General features: G+C 41.2%; 1 protein-coding gene across 1 annotated transcript; it reads left to right on the top strand.

The window, feature by feature from the left end:
• Positions 1 to 1,665: 1,665 nt before the first annotated feature.
• On the top strand, positions 1,666 to 26,810 carry GPHB5 (glycoprotein hormone subunit beta 5; the record flags this gene model as incomplete). Its single annotated transcript, XM_083351184.1, has 3 exons — positions 1,666 to 1,973; positions 19,988 to 20,194; positions 26,622 to 26,810. The coding sequence occupies exons 2-3, from the start codon at positions 19,991 to 19,993 to the stop codon at positions 26,808 to 26,810; spliced, it is 393 nt and encodes a 130-aa protein (XP_083207310.1). The 5' UTR covers positions 1,666 to 1,973; positions 19,988 to 19,990.
• Positions 26,811 to 27,030: the final 220 nt, after the last annotated feature.

Genomic DNA, 27,030 nt, shown 5'->3' with positions numbered 1-27,030 from the left:
CTTCTCTTTGTCTCCAAATCACTTCTCATTTCAAAAGCTTGCAACATGCCTATATTTAATCACTAAATCCTCATGTTTAGAGATTTTTTGGAGCCATATATTTCTCTAACTTGAATACATAGATGTATTCAGCTTTGTTTATCCTGTGTTGGCTGAAAATTATGGACAATTTCTCTTACATATTTATTTGCATTATATACTTTTTTAGTAAGTACTTGAAACAGTCTGGTGTAAAGCTCATTCATCCCCCTCCGTGATGCACCAAGGTTAGGCATGTAAGCGTTGAACAGAATCAACTACCATTCTAGGCTGTCAGCACTGCATTGTGTATCTACCATTTGAGGATTTCCCTGACGGTGTATGCTACATGCTAAATAATAAATAATACTTAAAACAGTTGATAATATTCTTAAAACTATAAGATGCATAGATTAAATAAGATAAGCACAAACAGAGAGAAAGGAGAGGAGGGAAGGCTGATATATGTGTACCTTTAATCAGTCTTGATTCCTGGCAACCCCATGGGCAAGTAAAGGGTCCTTGGTGCTCTCTGACCTTGCTTGTTTTCTTGCAGATGATTCATTACCTAAACTAGGTAACATCATCTGCTGATTTTGAAGCGTTTGATGCCCATATGTGATATGAATAAAGGAGAGCATTTGCTAGCAATGATGATTTTGCCTAGTTTGGGTAATGAAACATCTGCAATAAAGCTTAGAGAGCACCAAGGACCCCTCATTTCAACCCTACGTATTCTTCTGTATTGGTACACAGAGACGTTCAGGCAATTTTCAGAAATGATTTGCCGTGGCTGCCTTCCTAGTGTTGAGGGAAAGTCATTGGGCAATTAGCTTTGGTACCTAAAGCAAGTATTCAAGATTCCCATTCTGAGTCCAATTCCTTAACCCCTAGATCAGATCTTTGATTTTAGTGACTTATTAACTTTTTTGAATTGTATTGTGGTTGATAGCTTCAGCACAAGAGGGCAGCAGAAGCTTAATTTCTACTCTGTAAAACTGTTCAGGTCCATTGAACTTTTTAAAAACAAGAAATCCATGAAAATATTTGGAAGCTAGTGGAACTGGTGCATAGGAATGAATGAATGAATATCATTATTTAAATAAAAGAAAAGTTACCTGGAATCAATATGAAGTTGAGTATTTCTGCAAGGGGACTGGTAATGTTTACTAGTTATGAGCTAAGTTCTAAGTCTCTTCCTTGGATGTTGCTGTAACACAAATTCTCTATCTTAGCCCACATTTGCTGGACTTCTGGGGAAGAAATAGTGAAGATTGCTCTGCTGAAAGCAGACCTAAGTACCACAGCAGAATGAAGAGCCACTAAGTAGAACAACTCTTTGTAATTATCCAGAAAAGGAAAGGACTTGAGATGACCCACAATTTCTCCAGACTGTTGCACCTTATGAGGATACTGCAGAAGAGATCAGGGAATGTCATCCTCACTTAAACCACAGTTGGCATCTTTATGGACAAAGGGTTTTCATAGTTCTATTTTCTAATCAGTTTTATGAATTGTTAACAGCTGTTTCAGCAACATGTTGTCCTTGTCTTACAATAGTTCATTTGAAGTTACAACGGCACTGAAAAAGGGACTTATGACAGTTTTTCACTTACAACCATTGCTGCAGCTCCATGGTCACATGATCAAAATTCAGATGTTTGGCAACTGGCTCATATTTATGATAATTACAATGTCCTGGGATCATGTGATCACTTTTTGTGAACTTCTGACAAGCAAAGTCAATGGGGAAGCCAGATTCACTTAAGAACCATGCCACTAACTTAACAGCTGCAGTGATTCACTTAACAAATGGAGCAAGAAAGGTCGTAAAATGAGGCAGAATTCACTTAACCACTGTCTCACTTAGCAACATAAATTTTTGTCTCAATTGTGGCTGTAACTCAAGGACTACATATATGGAATCTTTGGATTGACATGTCTGAAAATACCAGGTGAGTTTCCTTCAATCTTTATTGAAAATACTTTTAAACACAAGTTTAAGGTCTTAAAAATATCCAGTTTTGTTTTCTTGAATAAGCAGTGAATGTACAACTATAACATTGATTTTGGAAAGTTACAGGCAGTCTAAGGGGCCAGATGGATTTGAACTAAGATTTTGAAATTGATTATAAAAATCCTTGTTAGAAAAAGCTGTTTCAAATTTTTTTTTTTAAAAAAAAAAGAAAAAACAATGGAATTTTGAAGGTTGGAGTCTAGAGGAAATTAGAAGGAATTAAAGACTACAATTAAGAAAATAACACTTAAAATTGACTTACTGATAAAAAATGGAATGAAATGCTTTAACATTGGCTGTATTGATTTGTAAACAATGGACTCAAAAGTTAATTTTGAGAGTGGCTCAAAATAGATTGTGTTTAAAAATGTTATGCGAGGAACAGGTTTTATCAGACAAGACAGATTGATCTGAAAGTGGATTTAAAAATAATAGGCTACAAGAATGATATGGAAAAAGAATACTACGCTGGATATACAAATGAAATCAGTTGATATATTAATAATTAATAACATAACAAAGGAGTGACCTAAATAACTTTCTTATACTGAATTTACAAGAGAGACTTGTTAAAGTTTGAAGAATTTTGTAAGAAGTGACAGAAAATGAAAAGGAACCCAAGTTATAGGACATTTGAAGGGATTCCAGGTCAAGTTAAAAGTAATATATAAAGCTGATTTATTTGATCATGGTTAAAATAGATACATTATTTTTCCTGGTGATGAACATTTGCTAGCCAGGTCTGAATGACAACACTTTAAAGATTTATTTATAGTTAAGAGCTGGTTTATGGGAAAAAGAGATCGTTTGTAGGGTTTTAAGAGAAAGTGATAAGTTACTAAAATTGTTTATGCTTGTGATGGATGGGAAAGTATTTTCTTTTTCTTTATTATTCTTTATTTTATTTTCTCTATTTTTCTTTTTATCCTGTTTCCCCCCCTCTATTGTAATGCTTTTATTGTATTTATTGCTATAAAAATCTTGGCCCCCATTTGCTCATAAGGTGTATATTAATAGTTTTAAAAAGAGCAAACCAAACTCACTGTAATTAAAATCAGATTTCCTTTCAGGTTCACAACTGAACCACCGTTATTTCAGTTTGATTTTTTTATTATTATTACTAGCCTTTGTTTTCCCTGTTCTAGTGGGAGAGGTTAATAATGCTGTTTTTCTAGCTATATTCATCAATATCTGGGCCCACAGAAGATTTAATTACAGTGCTGTGGTTCCTAGCAGGCTCACAAGAATAGTTGACAACATTCCAAATGTAAGATTCTATAAAATCTATTTCCCTCCTCCCCGCCCCAATAGTTCCTGATGCCCTGGGTTTATGCTATGGAAATCATTTAGCCAGGGGTATAGCAAATAATCTAGGAAGATAGAAACAAGGCATCTAGCACTGCTTCTACTGCACAGGCAGAAGAAAATACCAGCAGGGTTTGAATGGAAAGAGATAGGGTTTTAGGTTTCATCATGTTTATTTCATTTATCATATTTACATAGCCACCCATCTCACAACAGGTGACTCTTGTTAAGACTGAATTGCAGTATGATGGAGTATGATAAACTTTGAATGACCTTGTAACTGGAAATTAAATTTGTGTATTCAATAAAGAGTATCCAGTATTTAAATATTTTCCCTACTTCTTCCCAATTGGTTGCTGAGGACAGTTGGTCTTTCACTAGAATTGACCTTTCTCAGAACCGAGGACTTAGTGATAGAGCTTTGCCTGCAGGTGGAACTACAAACATCCCTATTGAAATTAATCTGAAACAGCAGATGATGTGGAAGATCCTGTAATTCTGCTATTGGTCAGAATATTGGACATTCTCATATAAAGGGTGTCATGCTTTAGGAAAATAGTATTAAGCACATTGATTTGTGCTTAGATTGTAAGCTGCCCTGAGTCTTTGGAGAAGGGCGGGATATAAATGGGATTAAAATAAAATAAATAAAAAATAAATGGGCAATATGCACAAATAATTTCCCTTTTCCTACTGGATGTAGCTCAGGATATCATGTTTGAATTGCAAAAATCTGCACTATTACAAGATGACATCATTTTATATATTCCCCTGCTGCCATTTCCATACCTCAATTTCTTTGACCTAGATGTGGTAGCCCTAAAATAGTTCCTGAAATCTAGTCATAACTTGGTTTTCAAGAACCATCCAAACAAATAATGTTAGCTGGAGGGATGACCCTATAAAGACATCATTGTCCTCAGCATAGCCTTTGGAGAAAAGTGTCATTCAAGTGTCACCTGGCAAATATCTGATTTCCTGCCCTTGGCTGCTGGGACTTGCATGTACATTACCGAATTGTTTTGTTTCCATGCTGAAGAAATCTAATGAAATCAGATGGATGTGATGAAGCTGAATGCAGTTTGTGCATTATTAAAGTAGAGCCAGTATGGCTGAATTACAGGAAAAAAATCTTCTTTTGTCATGAGAAGTGCTGTCAGTTCACTGATATTATGAATGTATTACTTAGTTAAACATGCAGACATGGCTGAGTTGTGCAAATCAGTTATTTAAGGACAGATATGCCCTTTCCTCAAGACTATTATACATAATACATTCTTTATAATTCTGTGGTAATCTGTGAACTAATAATTGATTTGAGCATCTGAGTTCCATATTTCTTTGCTCAAACAAACTTGGACATTTATTTGGAATTGTCAGAAATCAGGATTAAGCCCTTCACCTTAGCTCACCAAGCAGCCAACTTAATAGGATTTGAATGCTTCAGGATGAGAACACGAGCAACTTTTCTGCACAATGAAAAAGGAGAGCTACTTTACCCCAGTTCTTGGGGAAAATGGAAGGTGATTGAATATTGTGTCCAAATTTCTGATTTTTAATTGCTCTTTGCATGACATAATGTTTACAATAAATGTATTGCTGGGGAAACTTCCAGGGTCTTTATAAAACTTTATGTATTAATTGAGTCACTTCCAAAGTTCCCTTGCTATTCCATAGGGTTACAAAAGTACAGGCTACATCTAGAGCAGTGAGCCTCACTTCATTTCATCTGGTCTGTCGTACTTGTCACCTTTTATCTTCATATTTTATCTTTTACTGATTTTATAGTAACTTCTTTTATTATTGTGAGAATCAGGTGGCATACAAGTTTAATAATAATACTCATCTGTTATGCCACCTGCCCCTGTTCAAAGGAGTATCAGCAACTTGGAGTAGAATCCTATGTCTGTAGAACCAGTCTCTCCTCCATGTCTTCTCCATCTTGAGGCCCCCGATCCATGTGAGCTGTCCATGAATTGGAAGTAGGTTTTGGAGCATGGGCTTTGCTATTTACTTTCTCATCTAATTTAGAGATAGTGTTTCCCATTAGATACGTTAATTCTTCAATCTTTTTATTTGCTTCCAAGAGCTGATCAAATATAGCAATAATTGTTTGTGCTATCAAGAGGCAATTCTTGGCAACCAAGTTCAAGTTTCTCTTAAGATAGCTCTTAATATTACCCTTGTTCTTCCCTCTGCCTCCTAATGGAGCCTCATTTTCCATAGAAAGGCAGTCATCCTCCTCCTAATCCAGTAAGGAGCAGGGTTTATTTACAGAGGTTACAAGGGAAGAAGAGAAAAGAAAAGGAGACTTACTTGCAGTATCCATTATCTGAAATAAGTCCTTTATCTTTGGTTGTCTGGATGTTGTTGCTGCCATGTTATCATTAAGATTTCCTCCTGATTGTACATCCAAGTTTTGCCTCCTTTTAAGCTGTCTTTTAGAGTCCCTTTTTGCTTTTACTGTTACCTTTTGTTTTGGCATCCTTGGGTAGTTTAAAGGATTTTAAAACATACTCCCACTTCATCGTCAAATGCTTGAAGCTGATAATAGTGGCATTTGAGATTAGAATTTTGACCACTTAGTCACACAGTATTAAACCAATGTCATATGATCACACTGCTCATGTGACTGTGGGATGCTGTGATGTAATTGCAAACCAGTTGATCAACTGACTGTGAGGATGTTGCAATGGCCACAGCTATGAGGTCCTGTCAAATACTATTTGTTTAGTGCCATTGTAAATTTCAAAAGTGTTAAGCAAGGACCATCTGTAGTCCTATTAAAAAATTAGTCTCTGATTTTTTTAAACCATTCTTATTCAAGTACATAAATTTCCCCTCAATGAGAACATTTTGCTCAACCTCTCATAGGTGGAGAATGGGGCTATCTTACAAGATAGCTGGAGGGTAATTATGTCACTATCTTTGTGATAGGTCATCTTCAGTTGGTAGGAAAATCTGATAGATTCAAAAAAAATCAGCAATGAACCAGATGTATTCATCTCAGCACTTGATGGAGCACTATTCTAATTGCTATTGTAAATGGAAAGCAAAATAAATGTTTGGCTTAATTGCCAGGGAAAACAGAAATTCTTAGGTAAGCCATTAAAAGGATTCTCTTGTGATGAGAACTGAATTAGTTACTACGGCAAGAAATCCAATGTCAGTTGCATCATGCCTGGAAAACTTAGGCAGGGTGTGGGTGAGCTGGAAGGGAGGTGGTTATTTTCATTTAAAGAAAAGCTGTATTTTAAAGTCAACCCTTGCCCCTCCCATGATTTCAAGTGATAATTCTTTTTAACTGTTTCTGAAATGAGTTGAAATAGTTTTATAGAAAGTATAGAGCCAATTTTGCTGAGGGTATGTCCCAGCATTGGGACTAATGGAATCAGCCTTTGAAAAATGATAGATGATAGATAGATAGATAGATAGATAGATAGATAGATAGATAGATAGATAGATAGATAGTATCAATGTCAAATAATATATATTTTTTATTAGAACAGAACAATAAAGTTGGATGGGACCTTGGAGGTCTTCTAATCCAATCCCTGCAGAAGTAGAAGACCCTGTACCATTCTGGACAAATGGCTGCCCAACCTCTTCTTAAAAACATCCATTGATGGAGCATCCACAACTTCTGAAGACAACTGTTCCACTAGTTAATTGTTCCCACTGTCAGGAAATTTCTCCTTAGTTCTAGGTTGCTTCTCTCTTTGTTCAGTTTCCATCCATTGCTTCTTGTCTTGCCTTCTGGTGCTTTGGAAAATAAGTTGACCCCTTCTTTTTTGTGGCAGCCCCTCAAATATTGGAACACTGATATCATGTCACCCCTAGTCCTTCTTTTCACTAAACTAAGGTAAAGGTAAGGTAAAGTTTCCCCCGCACATGCGTGCTAGTCGTTTCCGACTATAGGGGCCGGTGCTCATCTCCGTTTCAAAGCCGAAGAGCCAGCGCTTGTCCGAGGACATCTCCGTGGTCATGTGGCTGGCATGACTAGACACCAGAGGCGCGCGGAATGCTGTTACCTTCCCACCGTAGTGGTCCCTATTTTTCTACTTGCATTTTTACGTGCTTTTGAACTGCTAGGTTGGCAGAAGCTGGGATGAGTAACAGGCACTCACTCTGTTACGCGGCACTCGGGATTCGACCCGCCAAACTGCCAACCTTCTGATCGACAAGCTCAGCGTCCTAACCCACTGAGCCATACACAATTCCTGCAATCGTTCTTCATAGATTTTAGACTCCAGCCCCTAATCATCTTTATTGCTCTTCTCTGCACTCTTTCCACAGTCTCAAGTCTCATTATTTTATTTATTTATCGGACAAAAGAGACTGCCTACCACACTCACTGAGCAACTCTCACAAGTATATAAGTAAAAACAAAAACCATATATAAATATTGTATCTCAATAAAAGGAGGCATTTAAAACAAGGATAGAATGATTAGAGTTAAAAGGGTGGGGAGAAGACCTTCAAGGTGCTAACTAACTCCAAGGTTGCATGCTCCTCTGCAAACCCCATGTGAGTTGGAAGAGTCAGTCTGAAAGCCAGGAGAACATTACTTACATCACTTGACCTCTTCTTTTGGCATTCTCAAAGTAGCTTCTGTCCTGGACCTCTCATCTGAAAATTTGCTCAGCTAACTAGCAGCCCAGAAAAAGGATAATGGAAAAAAAAAGATTATATATTTGCTATACATGTATTGCCCCCCCCCCCAGCCCGTAGGGACTGCTTAAGTCTGGGCCCTCCCGATCTCCCCTCCAAGTGGCCACCAGTCCAACGAGGTCTCTCACGTTGGCGCCTCTGCCTAACGGCATGTAACACCATGGTATTCAGTCACAATTTTTATTTTATTTTATTTTAATTCCATTTATATCCCGCCCTTCTCCGAAGACTCAGGGCGGCTTACAAGCTTAGCAGTAGCCTTCATTCTATGTATATGCCTGCTTATTAGGGCTTTCACACACATCCCCAAGCAGCATTATTACAAAGTCAGCTTAATTGCCCCCAACAATCTGGGTCCTCATTTTACCTACCTCGGAAGGATGGAAGGCTGAGTCAACCTTGAGCCTGGTGGGATGCGAACCTGCACTAATTGCAGGCAGCTGGTGTTACTTAAGGAGGCATTAGCCCACTGCGCCACCAAGGCACCAATCGGCAGTCATGCACATGGGGCAGTGATGGTCACTCTTTCTCGATGGTGACTCACATGGGATGATGGTGGTTTATTTATTTATTTATTTAGTTACATTTATATACCGCCCTTTCCCTGAGGACTCAGGGCGGTTTACAGGGAATTAAAAAATCCACCATACAAAAGTTAAAAACCAAATTAAAAAATATTAAATTGACCCTGTACACTTAAAACCCCAATTAAAAATTTCTCCTCAGCCTGGGCCCGAGAGCTCAAAGAGCCAGGTCTTCAGGCCCCGGCGGAATGATCGGAGGACGGGGGCAGTTCTCAGCTCCAACGGCAGCTGGTTCCAGAGGGCAGGCGCTCCCACTGAGAAGGCCCTATCCCTGGGTGTCACCCGCCGGCAATCTCTCACCGGCGGAACCCTGAGCAGACCCTCCCTGTGGGAGCGCACTGGGCGAAGGGCGTTTGATGCCGGCAGCAGGTGTTCCCTCAAATAACCCGGACCCAGGCCATGTAGGGCTTTATAGGTAATAACCAGCACCTTGAATTTCACCTGGAGGGCAACCGGAAGCCAATGCAGCTCGCGGAGTAGAGGTGTTACATGGGAGTATCGGGAAACCCCCATTACAACTCGTGCGGCCGCATTCTGCACCAGTTGAAGCCTCCGAGTGGTCTTCAAGGGCAGCCCCATGTAGAGAGCGTTACAGTAGTCCAAACGGGAGGTCACAAGCGCATGAGTAACTGTGCGTAGGGCGTCTCGGTCCAGATAGGGACGCAACTGGCGCACCAGGCGAACCTGTGCAAAAGCCCCCCTGGTCACGGCTCCTATATGGTCTTCAAAATTGAGCCGTGAGTCCAGGAGGACGCCCAGGTTGCGAGCCCTATCAACGGGGGGGTAACACCTCACCCCCCATCATTAAGGATGGAATAACTTGGTTAACCCGAGACACCGATATGCACAGCCACTCAGTCTTGGCGGGATTGAGACGAAGCCTGTTTCTCCCCATCCAGACCTGAACCGCCTCCAGGCACCGGGACATCATGGAGAGGGCATCACTGGGTTGGTTCGGGGTGGAAAGAAAAAGTTGGGTATCATCAGCGTACTGGTGATACCCCACCCCAAAGCCACGAATGATCTCGCCCAGCGGCTTCATATAGATGTTGAACAGGAGGGGCGAGAGAACCGACCCCTGAGGAACTCCACAAATGAGAGACCTCGGGGCGGATCTCTGCCCTCCCGCCAACACCGACTGCGAGCGGCCCTGGAGGTAGGAGGAGAACCACCGTAGAACGGTGCCTCCCACTGAACTCAGGCAATAAGAACTTACACCCCTCTCTGACCTCACTCCACGCAATACCTTTTTATCTCCCCCAGCTGATCCTATAAAGAAAAAAAAACCCTTACCTCCCACTAAAAGACATATGCCAAACTCTTCCCTAACTCTCCCTCTGCCTAACTTACTCCAATGAGGGAAAGGAATTAAAGCTCCCCAAACTACCCTCTTTCCCTCTCTTCATCTGGCCTGTCTGCAATGAAAGAGAAAGAAACAATAAAACTTCATCTTTCCCCACCCCCACCCCCTCTCTCTGCCTGGCCTGCTTCAAAGAAACAGCTCCAACCAGCCACTCATCCTCTCTCTCTCTCTTCCTGGCCTGCTTCAAGCAAACAGCTCCAACCAGTCACTCACCCTCTATCCCTCCCTGCCTGGCCTGCTTCAAGCAAACAGCTCCAGCAACTACTCTCTCTCTCTCTCTCTCCCCCTTTCATCTGGCTTGCCTGTAACAAAGCAAAAAAGCAAATGTGAAAACCCCAGCTTCTTAATCTCTCTTTGATCAGCTGGATCAGAATGGCAAGCACCACCAAGCCTTCTCCCTTCATCCCTTCTATCGGCTTCCTCCTCCTTTTACTTCCCTCCTCTGAGCTATGCCTGCCACCAGACCCATGGCAGCTGCTGGAGTTCCTCATCTTCCTGCCTAATAAGCAGGGCTCCTGCAAAGCCTCTCAGCTGGCCCCATTCTCACCCCAACTCCACTACATACATAGAAAACTGCTGAGTATCTTAGCAAAATATAAATCTACAGTTGGATGCTGCTGGAAAACATAATGTTGTGTTAAGTCACATTACTTGAAACTCAGCATCCAAGTCACAAGGCCACTATTCCGTTGTATTCTGAATTAGTCAGGCCACCAACACCGCATATAGATTGGGCATCACAGTTTACACATGCTTTGGTCAACTGGTGCATCTCCAGAAATGAAGAACTACAGAGCTGAAGGTTCTAGAAAGCAAGGCCTAGAAGAAATTACTAAAACCACTTCTTCATTTATTTCGGAGTAGACAAGGTTAAGGGGAGATAATGGCAATAATCAGTTTTGAAAAGCTGCTAAATAGAAGATGGAATTACAGTGTTCTCCTTTGTTTCAGAGGACAGGATTAAGACCATGCCTGGAAATTGTAGAGGACCAAAAATCAATTTTTGGAAGACATAATAATAATAACAATAATAACAATAACAACGATGATGATGTTGGAAGGGACCTTGGAGGTCAGCCAGCTAGGCAGGAAACCCTATACCATTTCAGACAAATGGCTGTCCAATCTCTTCTTAAAGACTTCCAGTGTTGGAACATTCACAGCTTCTGGACGCAGGTTGTTCCACTGATTAGAAAAAATGAACCTTTATTGTCAAAGTACAACCATGTATACATTGAGATTAATTGTTCTAACTGTCAGGAAGTTTCTCCTTATTTCTAGGTTGCTTCTCTCTTTGGTTAATTTCCGTCCGTTGCTTTTTGTCCTGCCTTCAGGTGCTTTGGAGAATAGCCTGACTCCCTCTTCTTTGTGGCAACGCCTGGGGTATTGGAACACTGCTATCATGTCAACCCCTCACCCTTCTCTTCATTAAACTTGTTGTTGTTAGCTGCGAAGTCGTGTCCGACCCATTGCGACCCTATGGACAAGGTTCCTCCAGGCCTTCCTGTCCTCTACCATCTTCTGGAGTCCATTTAAGCTCACGCCTACTGCTTCAGTGACTCCATCCAGCCACCTCATTCTCTGTCGTCCCCTTCTTCTCTTGCCCTCAATCTTTCCCAGCATTAGGCTCTTCTCCAGTGAATCCTTCCTTCTCATTAGGTGGCCAAAGTATTTGAGTTTTAGCTTCAGGATCTGGCCTTCTAAAGAGCAGTCAGGGTTGATCTAGGACTGACCGGTTTGATCGCCTTGCAGTCCAAGGGACTCGCAGGAGTCTTCTCCAGCACCATAGTTCAAAGGCTTCAATTCTTTGGCGCTCAGCCTTTTTTATGGTCCAACTTTCACTGTCATACATTGCAACTGGGAAGATCATAGCCTTGACTATACGCACATTTGTTGACAGGGTGATGTCTCTGCTTTTTAGTGTGCTGTCTAGATTTGCCATTGCTTTCCTCCCGAGGAGCAGGCGTCTTTTAATTTCTTGGCTACAGTCCCCATCTGCAGTGATCTTGGAGCCCAGGAAAATAAAATCTGTCACTACCTCCATTTCTTCCCCATCTATTTGCCAGGAATTGAGAGGGCCAGATGCCATGATCTTGGTTTTCTTAATGTTTAGTTTCAACCCAAGTTTTGCACTCTACTTCTTCACTCGCAACAAGAGGCTCTTTAGTTCCTTTTCACTTTTTGCCATTAGAGTGGTATCATCTGCATATCTTAGGTTGTTGATGTTTCTTCTGGCAATCTTAATTCCAACTTTTGATTCATCTAGCCCTGCCTTTCTCATGATGTGCTCTGCATATAAGTTAAATAGGCAAGGCGACAGTATACAGCCTTGCCGGACTCCTTTCCCAATTTTGAACCAATCAGTAGTTCCGTGTCCAGTTCTCACTGTTGCTTCTTGGTCCGCATATAGGTTTCTCAAGAGACAAATAAGATGGTCTGGTATGCCCATCTCTTTAAGGACTTGCCACAGTTTGTTATGATCCACACAATCAAAGGCTTTAGCATAGTCAATGAAGCAGAAGTAGATGTTTTTCTGGAACTCTCTAGCTTTCTCCATGATCCAGCGTATGTTAGCAATTTGATCTCTAGTTCCTCTGCCTCTTCGAAATCCTGCCTGTACTTCTGGTAGTTCTCAATCCACATACTGCTGGAGTCTAGCTTGTAGAATTTTAAGCATAACTTTACTAGCATGAGAAATGAGTGCAATGGTGCGATAGTTTGAACATTCTTTGGCACTGCCTTTCTTTGGAATTGGAATGTAAACTGATCTTTTCCAATCCTGTGGCCACTGTTGAGTTTTCCAAATTTGCTGGCAAATTGAGTGTAGCACTTTTACTGCATCGTCTTTTAAGATTTTGAATAGCTCAGCTGGAATACTGTCACCTCCACTAGCTTTGTTGTTGCTCAGATTTTCTAAGGCCCACTTCACTTCACATTTTAGGATGTCTGGCTCGAGGTCAGTGACCACCTCATAGACAGCAGTCAGCCAGCTACAAATCCATTTGGTGGTGATGGTGTCTAACCCACATTTTTCTATTTTATCAAGTAGTAGGTTGTGATCTACTTTATCAAATGCCTTACTGAAGTCCAAGTAAATTATATCCACAGCGTTCCTCTGGTCCACTAATTTTGTCACTTGATCAAAGAATGCAATAAGATTTGTCTGGCATGATCTGTTTTTGCCAAACCCATGATGGCTTTTGGTAATGACTTTGTTTGCCTCTAGGCAACTGATTTGTTGCTTGATTATTTTTTCTAGAATCTTCCCAGGTATTGAGGTCATGCTGATAAGTCTGTAGTTTCCTGGATCCATTTTTTCCCCTTTTTTGAAGGACTTAAAGTAAGCATTGTTCAACAGAAAAACAATTAACTTTCATATAGATGGGCCTTAGTTTTGCCTTAAGTAAAGAGGAATGCAGTTTTGGGGAGCCAAGAGTTATCTTCTATAAACTAGCCAAGGTCAGGATAAAGATGTGAATGGTTTCAGAACAAAAATTAAACCTGATGTACTGTAATTTAATTTACCGTAAACTTAAACCAAATGAAATCATTTTGCAAAAGTCTTTAAAGCGTGAACTGCACCCTGTAGTCAGTTACTGCCCCTCCTGTCAATTACAGTCTTTTTGAAAACTCTTGAATTGTGCCAAAATTGTTCTTATCAGACCTTGATCTGCAATTAATTCAAACATAAAAAGTTCACCAACAAAAATACAAAATGGGAAATGAAAATACACAATGAACCCATTGTGTAATTGAACTTGTTTTCCTTTTTCAATTAATCAGTTCTGAATTGAAGAAGTCTTGTGTGTATAGAAAATGTAATGGTATTATCCAAAGCAATATTTCTGACTTATTTTTACTGACATAAAAAGTTGTCATGTGGTACCTTTTGATTTAATTGCACAGCCGAAATGAATTTGTTTATCCTCTTGTTTGGAAAGGGAGTAGTAAGGTGAAATTCTTCAAAGGTCTAGTCCAAAGAGGCTAGTCCAATCCTGTAAGATATTTTTAAAATACTCACTGTGTGACTAAACTGTTTTAGCTACTATCACAGGAACCTTTACAAAAGGAACATAGAACATAGAATGTAGAACATCAGAGTTGGAAGGGACTTTGGAGATCATCTAGTCCAGTCCCCTGCTTAAACAGGAAACCCACTACCATTTTAGACAAATGGTTTAGTCTCTTCTTAAAAGCTTCCAGTGATGGAGCACCCACAACTTCTGAAGGCAACCTGGAACAATACACATGTAACACATCTCTGTTAAAGCAGTCAGAATGTGGATTTTTAGAAATGCATTTGACCAGTTTAGGGGCTGGACTCCTTTCCCCATTTTGTTATTTTATATCAAGTAATTAACAGAATTACCTTCAGTCCAGTTAATGGTAAACAGACAACGTAAATTATGGCTTGTTTTAAGTTTATCTGTTGGATTTATCTCTTGTTTATAGTAGTATCATTGTAAGTCCATTAAGGTACCCATTAATATATAAACAAGTGGTAGATTAAAAAAAAGAGTTCTGTGTATGTCCACTTTCAAACTGTGCCTCCACCAGTGAGATGTTTCTACAAAACTCTCAAAGATGGCACCTTCCTCTGTCATTGTTTGGCAGGCTGTGATTCAGTGGCATTCTATCTTGGAAGGTGGAAGGTCTATGGAACCATCATAGCTAAAAGCTATCAATAGCTCCTCCTCCATTAATGTGTGTATTTCCCCCTTTAAAACCATAAGACATAAGCTACTGATCTCATGTCATACCATGGCAATATATTCTAAATGGTCAATTATTTAGTTTAATTTTGATTCTCTTGCTTTTATTTTAATTGGATGATCCTGAGTTCCCAAAGGCAGCTATTTCTCCGATTCAGCTCTTCACCAATTTATATTTTCTTATTTGTTCTTTTGGAAGAAAGCTGTTGAGAATAATGTTCTACATATTAGTGTATGTGGTAGAAAATATCTCCACATTCAGATTTTAACTTGTTTACTGTCTTTCAGTTTTAATTGTAAGCTTTATTGATTTTTTTCAAATAAAAAAGTGGGATATGCATCTCAGTAATAAGCTAATCTGATGTTATGTGTGCAAAGGAGTAAGAAGATTAAGAAAATTGTGGCTTTCCTATCTTGGGAGGTCATTATCAGAAGCTTAGGAGGATAGGAAAACTAGGAACAAATTTTTCTTGAATGAGACACATTAAGTCTCTCAAGTATCACCATTTCCATTTAGCATAGAAGTTTCCAGGGCAACATTTATATACAACAGAATTAAAAAGGGGGAGGAGGATCAAGCAAGTATGTGTGTGTGTAATACATTAAATCATTTCTTTTCATGATAAGCCAGATAAACTGTCTGGCATTATTACTTATTCTGCCCAATATTATGGGAAGTTTGGGATCTCTACAAAATGGTCCCTCCAGCTGTCATTTGTAAATCAGACTTTTTGGATATGCAACTATGGGAGAGAACAGTAGACAGCTTGCCATATTTGAGTCTTGATTTTGGGGAGACCCTTAGTTCTGTATAGTAAGCATTTTTTTTATTGCTACTTCCTTAGTGCAGGGACAAACCACCCTCTGCTAGCTGGAAATTGTACTTAACATTCTTGGTCAGGACGGGCTGAAATTCTGTAAAGCAGGATTTGCTATGTAAAGCACATGGGCACGATGGCATGAGAAAGGATTTCTTTGTCTTCTGGTTTTTTGGGCAATGGAAATTCTGATGGTTTTCTTATTAAAAGTATTTAAAACCCATTTTAGGACATTGATTTTATGAATTTTCATCATAAAAAGATAGGAGTCTTGACAATTGTGGGTGAAAGGAATTCTTGGGGTTGTAAAAAGGGAAGATGAGCTTGCATCTCTGGGGCTCCTGGTTGCTCATTCCCACCTTAGCACTGGGAGACATAGTTGAGTCAGGATCCTAGAAATACGTCCTATTGCCTTCCTCTTTCTCTTATATTTCAGTTGGTGCTTCTCCTTTCTCCACTGACAGTAAAGCAAGTGAGATGATGGATAGGCATTCTTTCAAATGAGATTTCTGGGATATTTTACAGAAAAAGAGTGATCAAAACATATACACCCCTGGAATTTCACACATTCCCTGAGGGACATTGATTCCTCTCTTTTGCCATTCCATACATTGATTAAGGCAACTCTATTCCTCGAGTTAAAGTTTGAACTCTAATTGATTGTTTCTCGGCATCCCTCTTGGGTGGGTTGATTAATCTTATATGCTGTTTTTATGTGTTTATTCGGTTGTTACACTACCCAGAATCTTTGGATTAGGCTATGTTAAAAAAAAAACTTTAAATAATGCATGAACGAATAAATGCATTGGTGATCATTTCCAGAGCTGCACACATATATACAAACACATAAAGGTAATGCCTTTGAATAATCACTGCACAAAAATCAAAACAACAAAGCAATCTAAAAACCATATATGCAAAGTAAAAAAAAGTGTCAAAAGCATTCAAGTTAACCCAGGATTTTCTTTCTGTATCCTTTTTTTTTGTCTGATGGACTTGGCTTCCCCACCACACACATAATGGATAACTGAGAGACTAACTTCCCACAGTTCAGAATTGCAAGACTTTGAAAATGCCAAGAAGGGGGAGGGAATCCAGTGGGCTGCTCATTCTTTCCTTAGTAGGATTCTGCAGCCCCACCAAGGTGCTCCTTTTGTTCCAATCATTTGATGCTAGAGAACAAACAATACTCCTGAACTTAATAAGCAGTGGAAACGAGCACCTCATTTTCTAGCCCAGTGCCTTTGATGCTGCTTGTTCATGTAAGGATCTGCCTCCATTGTGATTTGACTGACATGGCTCTTGCCTATAAATGTGAGCAATTAAGCAGGCTAGGTGGCAGCTGGTAAGGAGAGGTGCCGAGAGAAAAACCCTGCAAGAAGTTACAGTTTCAGGTCTCCTGACTTTTGCAAACAAATATCTTCAAGCGTTAAGTACAACAGTGGGAGAAAACAGTGCTGACCATCAAGCTAGGTAAGAGATTTTGCTACCTTTTGCTGGATGCGAGTCACTTCTTCAGCTTTTTTAAGAGAAGACAAAGAGCAAGTTAATTAAAGACCCAAGATATTAATAATATATTGTTTTATTCAAAAATTATATTTGTGAACCAATGACTCAGTTTCTAGATATAAGATATGAACACTATTCACAGAGAGCTTTGTGACATAGTGACTGAGGTGATGGATTAGGAGTAGGGAGATCCATGTGCTATCTCTCTTCCTCAGGCACGGAAGCTAGCTGGTGACCTTGGACCAGTCAACACAAATGAGAGCCAGGCTCTGTGACAAGACTCCCCATTGCTTCACTGTTCAGAATTAGGGAAATGCTGTGCAAAAACAAATGGATCCTACACCAAATAGGACAAATGCTAAGGAACACCATCACCACCGCCACCGCCACCAAAGAAGCTTACAGATGTTAAGGATCTGGAATAATAATAATAATAATAATAATAATAATAATAATAATAATAATAATGGAAGGGACCTTGGAGATCATCTAGTCCAACCCCTTGCTCAGGCAGGAAACCCTATACCATTTCAGGCAAATGGCTGTCCAGTCTCTTCTTAAAAACTTCCAGTGTTGGAGCATTCACCACTTCTGGAGGCAGGTTGTTCCACTGGTTAATTGTTCTAACAGTCAAGAAGTTTCTCCTTAGTTCTAGGTTGCTTCTCTCTTTGGTATATAAGTCTCATAGCAAGGGTAAAGACAGTTGAACATAGGTTTTGAATTGTGTCACACTGGAAGCTCTTTGAAATGAGTAAAAACTGAAGGGATATAAAAATAAGAATTAATTGACTACTTTATGGTTCCAATTTTCAAGATGAAAGAATTTCAAGAAAACAGAAAACCTGTAGACAGTGCAAATATTATTTTCTGAAATCCTATGTAGATATCCCAGTCTCCCAAAAGACCTTTTTTGATTCCTATATTAAAAATTACAGGGTTCTCCCTTCCTGTCTCCAGTGATAATATTTCTGCAAGTGTAAAATCTGCTTTCCTCTGCCTGCAAAAGACCTTTTTTGATTTGTAAATGATAAGCTATGCTTTATTGTTTCCTGTGATGACCTTTGCTCTCTTCATTAGCAGATGTGTACAATGAGTTATGTTTTCCCTTTGACCTTCCATGAGTGTTTTCCCCCCTCCCAAATGAAACAGCCTAATAAAAAGAGGGTCGCCAGAGCTGTTGGGGGGCACACCATCCACCCCGAGCACTCCATGCTCCCTCACCTTGAGCAAACTTGTATTGGTGCCTCAGTTTGTCTTACTCTGTCTCTAACTCTGCCTAATCATCGCAGTTCCCAAGTGTGACCGTCGGAACTTCCGGCATACTGGGTCGGTGGTAAAGGGCAAGATCCTTCCATATTCAAGGTGTTCACCCTTGCGAGGGTCCCTCTAAATTCTCACCCCTGTTACGGGGCTCTAAGAGTTGAGGCCAGAACCCTGACCGGTCGCTCATCGCAACAATCCTATTTTACACTGTCTCATTCAGGTTTCATTTTAATCCTATGATAATTTTCTATTATGTTTACCATGGCTGCTGCTTTTTCTACCTTTCTAAATTAACCCCATTGATGGTTCCACCTGTGATTAACAGGTTGACGTCAGATTGCTATAATCACAGGTGAATCAGTAAGATTGATTGTTTGAGTGTCATTAAGTCATTTTGACTCCATAGAAAGAAAATCCATAGAATTTGACTACAGAGATCTCCATGATAATCTATTCCTAACCTGATCTTCCAAGACTCCCAAGGGTGCCTTCAAATTGCTGGCACTAACTCCATCCATCTTAGCAATAGCACTAGCACTTAGACTTATATACCACTTCATAGTGCTTTACAGTACTCTCTAAGAGGTTTACAGAGTCAGCATATTGCCCCCAACAATCTGGGTCTTCATTTTACTGACCTCAGAAGGATGGAGTCAACATTCAGCTAGTCAGGACTGAACTCCTGGCAGTGGGCAGAGTCAGCCTGCAATATTGCATTGTAATCACTGCACCACCACGGCTCTTGCTGAGCAGTACTTGCTGAAGTTCTTGTAATAAACAAAATAATTAATAAATCAATTATATTGACTAATCAATGAGATTGGTCCAAGTACCGGTAGCTGATTCATTGTTTATTTTGAGTACTGTATATACCCTTTACATAATCCCTAAGGAAGTTTGAGATGGTTCTGTGTTTGTTTTTGTTATGTATTGGGCTCAATTGTAACACCACGTGGTAAGCTGGAGCAGCTAACGGCTCTCCAGCAACTCAGACTCCCCGGCTCCAGTGCTGCTATTGGCTCCCCCTAGGTGGCAATAGGTTGCTTTAAACCTTTTGGCTGCCGCCTAGGGGCCAGGCTATAAATTGCTGCAGGCTGCAGCCTAATTCTCAGTTCAGATCCTGCAAGCAAATAAACATGACCATTGCTGAACTCACTTGCCTCGTCTCCTTTCCTGCACAAAGAACTCACTACACAACAGTTATCAGTAAGAGTAAATGAGGGTAATAAAAGGTGACTAATTAAGTGATATAGATTTAAATAATGCTTGATCTCAAATGATTCTGGGAGCTTTATGTCTTAAAAAGCTGGGACAATAAAAAGAACAAAAAGATGTGTCCAGAAAAATAAGAAACTAAGAAATACAAATCTTTAGACCAGGGGTGTCAAACTCGCCAAGTCACATGACGTGTTGCGATGTATCGCAACTTTTTTTCCATTGCCGCCAATGGGATGCTGCAGCTTCCATATGATGAAACTGGCCTGCCGGCCAGCAGTTTCACACCCCTACTTTAGATGCTCATCAAACTTCCTCCCCCCTCCCTTCCTCAGCTGGCTGCAAACAACTGCAAAATCTATGCAATTGCATGCATCTGACCAACACATTCCCTACAACGCCAGCAATAGGATGCAGCTGCAATTTTTACTCAAAGACTATGATTTAATGCCTATGAACAAATCCTAGTCTGGTTCTTCATATGGTCTTTTTTCTTTTGCTGCTTCTCTTAGAGCATGAAATGCCAAAGGATGATCCAAACCATTTTCTCTCTCTTGATCTTGGCCAGCTGCATCACTGCATTCAAGCCTTCCAACACAAACTTGCAGACATTTGTTGGCTGTGCTGTGCGAGAATTCACTTTCCTGGCCAAGAAGCCTGGGTGCAAGGGGCTGCGCATCACCACCGATGCCTGCTGGGGCCGCTGTGAGACATGGGAGGTAAGACCGGTGGCCCACAGCTCGTTGTATGGATTTCGCTCTCTTGTCCAGGTTACTAATGGCCACGTTTTAAAGGGGAGGGAAGGTACAGTTTAATGGCAAATGAGATGTTTTTGGTGCAGGAGATCGCAGGTCCAGCATATCTATAGTAAAAGGAGCAAGGAGCAAATTCCAGACGATGCCGGTTTTAAATGCCCGGTGATCCATTCTGTTCTGCCTACACTGATGTGTAGCAGATCTCCAGCATTCCAGCATATCTGTTCCTTGATCTTTTTTGATAGTTAAATAAATATTTTCCTGACCTAATATTGGGAAATGTCTAAAGAGTTCATTCATGTCATTGAATATACTGTATATTTCTAACATACTCATAATCAAGTACCTTTTATATATCATGGTAGGATAAGTAAATGTATAATACTCTTCACCCTCAATGATGACTACATTATGCAAATTAAGGAAAACTTCTTAATTTTCTATTTTGCATAATTTGTTCTATCTGCTAATTATGTGAGAAAGCCAGGATAGTGAAAACCTGCTTGCAACTTTCCCTTTGTGGGTTTTAAAGACTTCAGATGGTATCTCACTTAGATTTCAGTAGACATTGACAATTACAGTAAATACTGGAAACCTATTTGCTTTTTAAATGAAAGCCAGCATTCTAAGGAACCTAAGCTATGTGTTCAGCATTACACTTTCCCTTTGGTTCTTTCTGCACTTCCATCGAATTGTATCATGTCCATATTGGTTTAAATACAGGATTACAATAATAATAATAATAATAATAATAATAATAATAATAATAATAATAATAATAATAATAATAATAATAATAATAATAATAATAATAATAATAATTTTATTTATATACTGCCCTTCTCCCGGAGGACTCAGGGCGGTGAACAGGGCAACCATATAAAAATACAAAAAATACAAAAGTTAAAGAATTAAACATATGCCCAAGCTAAAAAACAGTAAATACATACAGTATATTAAAATGACAATAAAAACCCAACCCATCCCCCATCAGGCCAAGCCGGCTTGTTCAAATAAATGCGTCTTCAGATCACGTCGGAAGGAGCGAAGGTCGGGTGCCATCCAGAGCTCCACCGGCAACCGATTCCATAAATCCGGGGCGCCCACAGAGAAGGACCTCCCCCTGGGGGCCACCAAATGACATTCTCTGATCGGTGGCACCCTGAGGAGGCCCTCTCTGTGGGAACGCACAGGGCGGAGGGAAGTTGATGCCGGCAGCATGTGCTCCCTAAGGTACTCCGGACCCATGCCATGTAGGGCCTTGAACACCATTACCAGTACCTTGAATCTCACCCGGAAGATAACCGGCAGCCAATGCAGCTCACAGAGCAGAGGTGTAACATGGGAGTATCAGGAGACTCCCAACACAACTCTCGCGGCTGCATTCTGTACCAGTTGGAGCCTCCGAGTGGTCCTCAAGGGCAGCCCCATGTAGAGAGCATTGCAGTAGTCCAGACGAGAGGTCACGAGCACATGAGTGACCGTACACAAGGCATCCCAGTCTAGATAGGGCCGCAACTGGCAGACCAGGTGAACCTGGGCGAAGGCCCCCCTAGTCACGGCCACCATGTGATCTTCCAAAGTAAGCCGTGAATCTAGGAGGACTCCCAAGTTGCAAGCCCTATCTACGGGGGGTAATAGCTCACCCCCCATAGAAAGAAATGGAATATTCTAAATATCCCGGGATGCCGGTATGCACAGCCACTCAGTCTTGTCGGGGTTGAGTTGAAGTCTGTTCCTCCCCATCCAGACCCGAACCGCTTCCAGGCAATGGGACATCATGTCAAGGGCATCACTGGGGTGGTTTGGGGTCGAAATAAAAAGCTGGGTATCATCAGCATACTGATGATACCCAACTCCGAAACCACGAATGATCTCACCCAGCGGTTTCATGTAGATGTTGAACAGGAGAGGCGAGAGGACCGACCCCTGAGGAACTCCACAAACGAGAGACCTCGAGGTCGACCTCTGACCCCCTGCCAACACCGACTGCGAACGTCCCAGGAGATAGGAGGAGAACCACTGCAAGACTGTGCCTCCCACTCCCAATCCCCTGAGACGCCGCAGCAGGATACCATGGTTGATGGTATCGAAGGCCGCTGAGAGGTCTAATAGGACTAGGACAGAGGAATGTCCCCTGTCCCGAGCCCTCCAGAGATCATTCACCAGAGCGACCAATGCCGTCTCCGTGCTGTGTCCGGGCCTGAAACCCAATTAGTACGGGTCCAGATAATCAGTTTCCTCCAGGAACAGAGGGAGCTGATGCGCCACCACACTCTCAACAACCTTCGCCAAAAAGCAAAGGTTGGAGACTGGACGATAGTTGTTTAAAACAGCCGGGTCCAAAGCAGGCTTCTTGAGGAGGGGTCTCACTACCGCCTCCTTCAAGGCGGTGGGGAAGACACCCTCCTTCAAAGAAGCAGTTATTACTGCATGGAACCAGCCTCGTGTTCCCTCCCGAGCCGCATAAGCTAGCCAGGAGGGGCACGGATCCAACAAACAGGTGGTGGTGCTCAGTCTCCCCATGATCCTGTCCACATCATCAGGGGAAACAGGGTCGAACTCAGTCCAGATAACGTGCTCAAGACCGCCCGATTCCTCCACATCAGACTCTGCCCAGTCAGAGTCCAGGCTGGTCCGGATCTGAGCGATTTTGTCCACCAGATGATGACTAAACTCCTTGGCTCGTCCCCGCAAGGGATCCTCTCTCACCTCCTGGTTAAGGAGGGAGCGAGTCACCCTAAACAGGGCGGCCGGGCGATTATCTGCGGACACGATAAGGGCGGCAAAGTAGTTAGACTTCGCCGTCCTTATCGCCGCAAGATAAGACCTTATAAAGGTTCTTAACTGCAATCGGTCAGATTCGGATCGGCTGGATCTCCAACCGCTCTCTAGACCTCGTCTCTGACGCTTCATCTCCCGGAGCTCCACAGAGAACCATGGGGCCCAACGGGATCTGCGCCGGGTCAGAGGTCGCATGGGTACAAGGCAGTCAAGTGCCCTGGCGGCAGCCGTTTCCCAGGCCTCCACCAGAGCATTGACTGGGCTGTGGGTAAAGGTGATAGGTATAGGCCCAAGCACCCTCTGAAACCCGATTGGTACGGGTCTAGATAATCCGCTTCATCCAGGACCAGAGGAAGCTGATGCGCCACCACACTCTCAACAACCTTCGCAAGAAAGCGAAGGTTGAAGACCGGATGAAAGTTATCAAGAGATGGGACAGATATCTGCCCCCCAATGTTCTATAAATGCATGGGTGCTGCTTAGAACTTTAGGTGGAATAGAGAGACATATAAATTGTAACTATATAAACAAATAAATGTCAAAAGGCAGAAATAAGGTACAAACCTGATTCAAAATCCTGATCACACTTACAAATTGCTTGGAAGTCTATAGTTATTCAGCCCTACACAAAAATGGCCTTTTCCTTCTGAGGAAGACTCAAGGAGTGTCTGTGTCATACATATGACAAAGAGATGAGGAATGGGAGTAGTTGATTCTCAGCTCACATTTATTTATTTATTATTTTAATCCCATTTATATCCCGCCCTTCTCCGAAGACTCAGGGCGGCTTACAATTTAAAGCACAAATCAATGTGCTTAGCAATAGCCTTCATTCTATGTATATGCTTGCTTATTAGGGCTTTCGCCGACGCCCCAAGCGGCATTATTACAAAGTCAGCTTATTGCCCCCAACAATCTGGGTCCTCATTTTACCTACCTCGGAAGGATGGGAGGCTGAGTCTGCTGTAATCTGTTTTCATAATTCCCGAATAGGCCTTCTCCTGCAGTTATGAGGTATTGGCAATCCTACAGTATGTATCTGCTAGTACTAAGTCCATTTACTAAGTTAAATGCATATAAGATCACAAATATTGTGAATTAAAAGGGAAAAGTCAAATCAACACCAAATATTTTTGCTGAGTGCTCAGGGGCTGATGGATAGGTGTAGCCAGCATGTCTCATTGAAATTCTATGATTCAACTGGTGCTACAAAGCTATGGCTGAAAGGAAATGAGCCTGATCCACCATATAAGCAAGACTTATAGTACTGCTGCAGGTGCCGTTTGTGGCTTTTTTTTTTTGATGCACAATTCCATGACCTTACAGATATTCAGAGTGCTGAAGTGAGGTTGTATCCTAAATGAGAATCAATTGCTTGAGAATTTCATATGGCAGGCTTCCTCCCCACCCCCACCCCATTTTTTAAGCTTTAGTGTTGTATGGCAAAGCATTTCTGCAGAGTTTATGTAATGCTTTAATTACATAATTCAGAAAGCTTCTTATGACTTAAGTATTTAACAGGAAACTGTCCTTTATTGCTCCATTGACAGAAAATTCCCTGGAGATTAAAATAGATCCCCTGATTTACAAATGATATATTTTATTCCATATCTTAATAATATGTCTATTTCTAATTTTAAGTTGCCTCAGAAGTATTGTAATTATAGTGTTAGGGAGCTATGAAGGAAATGCACGGAAGTCCACACACACGCATGAGTGGAGAAAATGTAATGACTTAAGTTTAGCTTTCTTTTTCAAAGGCAGTAAGCCCAAACTTTGTTTTTGACAGTACAGTGATTTTATTAAAAGCAAGACTGGTCACTTAATAGGAAAAACACAATTATGGATTGAATCAGTCTGAACATCCACTGATTGCAGGAGACATTAGCCAAAAAAGGGTAAAGGTTTCCCTGTACAGTCATATCCGATTCTAGGGCAGGTCGCACATCTCCGTTTCTTGGCCAAGGGAATCAGAGTTGCCTGAAGACAATTTCTGTGCTCATGTGGCCACATGGCTATAAGCCACAGAATGCTGTTACCTTCTCACAGAAGTGGTACCTATTTATTTTCTTGCATTTGCATGCTTTTGAACTGCTAGGTGGGCAGAAGCTGGGGCAAGTAACAGGAGTTCACCCTGTTGTGGAGAGCTTGGGTCTCGAACCCAGGCTGTCAGCTCTCCACCTGACAAGCTCAGTGTCTTTAATTGCTGAGCCATCACGCTCCACATTTATGTATTGAATTAGTCTGAGCATCTACTGATTGCAGAAGACATTAGCAGCAGCCATCAAATAGGGTGGCCCAGAACGGGGAGGTGGGGGGAAGGTGGGGAAAAAAGGGGATGGTTTTCTGTGAGGGGCAGCCATACATACATGCAAACAACCAGCTTCATTTGTGTGAGTGGCGGGGCACGTGCGCCCACTGCTTGCAGAAGTGTGGTTGCAAGCCCTGGTGCCTGCCACTTGTGTGAGTTGGGTTGTGTGCTTGCACTGGCCCGTCACTCACGTGGCCTGGATGTGAATAGGCCATGGCCCAGAAGTGGGCCATGACCCACAGATTGGGGACCCCTGGCATAGAATATGTGTGATTGAATCAACCTTGGTATCTAAACATATACAGAGACTTTCTTGAAAAGGGACTTTGTTAGCTCTCAATGATGGGAATTATACTGTAATCCAACCTCCACCTCCACAGAGAATAACTGACAGGTGGGGGATGGTTCAGTTTGAGGCATGCAGATTCAGCATATAGATCATCTTGCTACAACTCCAAGCTAGAAAATTAACCTGTTGAATAATTACTTGATCCAGCTGTTAAAAGCTGAAAAGCCAAATGTTATGTTAAAAGCTACTCCTGGTTTAGGTTAAAATACTGATAATTTTAGAAGAGAATATTAGTAGTTCAGAGTTGAACTGGGATTCCTTGGTACTCTCAGAGTTTGATTGTTTTCTTGCAGATGTTAACAAACTAAACAACAACCCCAGTGTTACTAGGGTGTGGTGTTTGCTCTCATTTTATGTACTAGTGGTTTTCCCTGTCAGTTTTGGTGGGGCCAGTCTTTGAGGTTCCTTGATTAGGCTGTTGTTTGCTGTTAGCTTGTTGTCTGAGATAGTGGTTTGGGGTATTGTTTACTAGACTGCTGGATTATTTTGGATTATATTAAAACATAATATTTAGCTTTTCAGCCTTTAAAAGCTGGATCAAGTAATCATTCAACAGGTACAGTTTAATACTACACCAACAATCAAGAAGCAAACAAAAAAAATTGCTTCCAGCAAAGGCTAAATATAGTTATAGCCAGATGTGTTACAAACTAAAAAGCCTGGTATTTGAAAGCATAACATTTCAGCCGATAGATTAAGTTATTTAAAACTTAAAAAAAACTATTTAAGGCAGCCCAGCATCTTATCATGTATGACACTGAGTACCATGGATGAACACCTGCTTTTCAACGAGAAAGTCCTAAGTTCAGCCTTTGTCATCTCCAGTTAAATGGTTGAGTAACAAGTAATAAGATTCCTGCCTGACACATTGGAGACTTACTAATTTAGATTAAATAATCCAGCAGAATGCTGATTTTTGTTTTTTCATTTTCCTCCTTTATAAATAGAAACCAGTCCTGGACCCCCCTTATATTGAAGCCCACCATCGAGTCTGTACATACAATGAGACCAAACTGATGACAGTGAAGCTGCCAAACTGTGGTGCCAGTGTTGATCCTCTCTTCACATATCCCAAAGCCATCCGCTGTGACTGCAGCGTGTGCCTTACCACAACCACAGAATGTGAGACTATCTGAATACTTCAACTTATCAAGAACACTTTCTGGGGTCAAATCCTCTCCAGGTGAAGACTAAAATACGGCAGTGTTAATACTGTAGATCATAGTGATGCACATCAGGAAGATGTAGCTACCTAGTTCTGAAGCTTTTCTTCCGTTTGCCAACTTTGAATAGATCCAAGTAACTTGCAATTTTCACAGTCTTTTTAGTATACTTGTACTGTCAATGTCTTTTCAA

This window comes from Vipera ursinii (genome assembly GCF_947247035.1).
Source record: "Vipera ursinii genome assembly, chromosome: 1".
Lineage (NCBI taxonomy): Eukaryota > Metazoa > Chordata > Lepidosauria > Squamata > Viperidae > Vipera > Vipera ursinii.
This window is presented reverse-complemented; position numbering and strand designations above follow the sequence as displayed.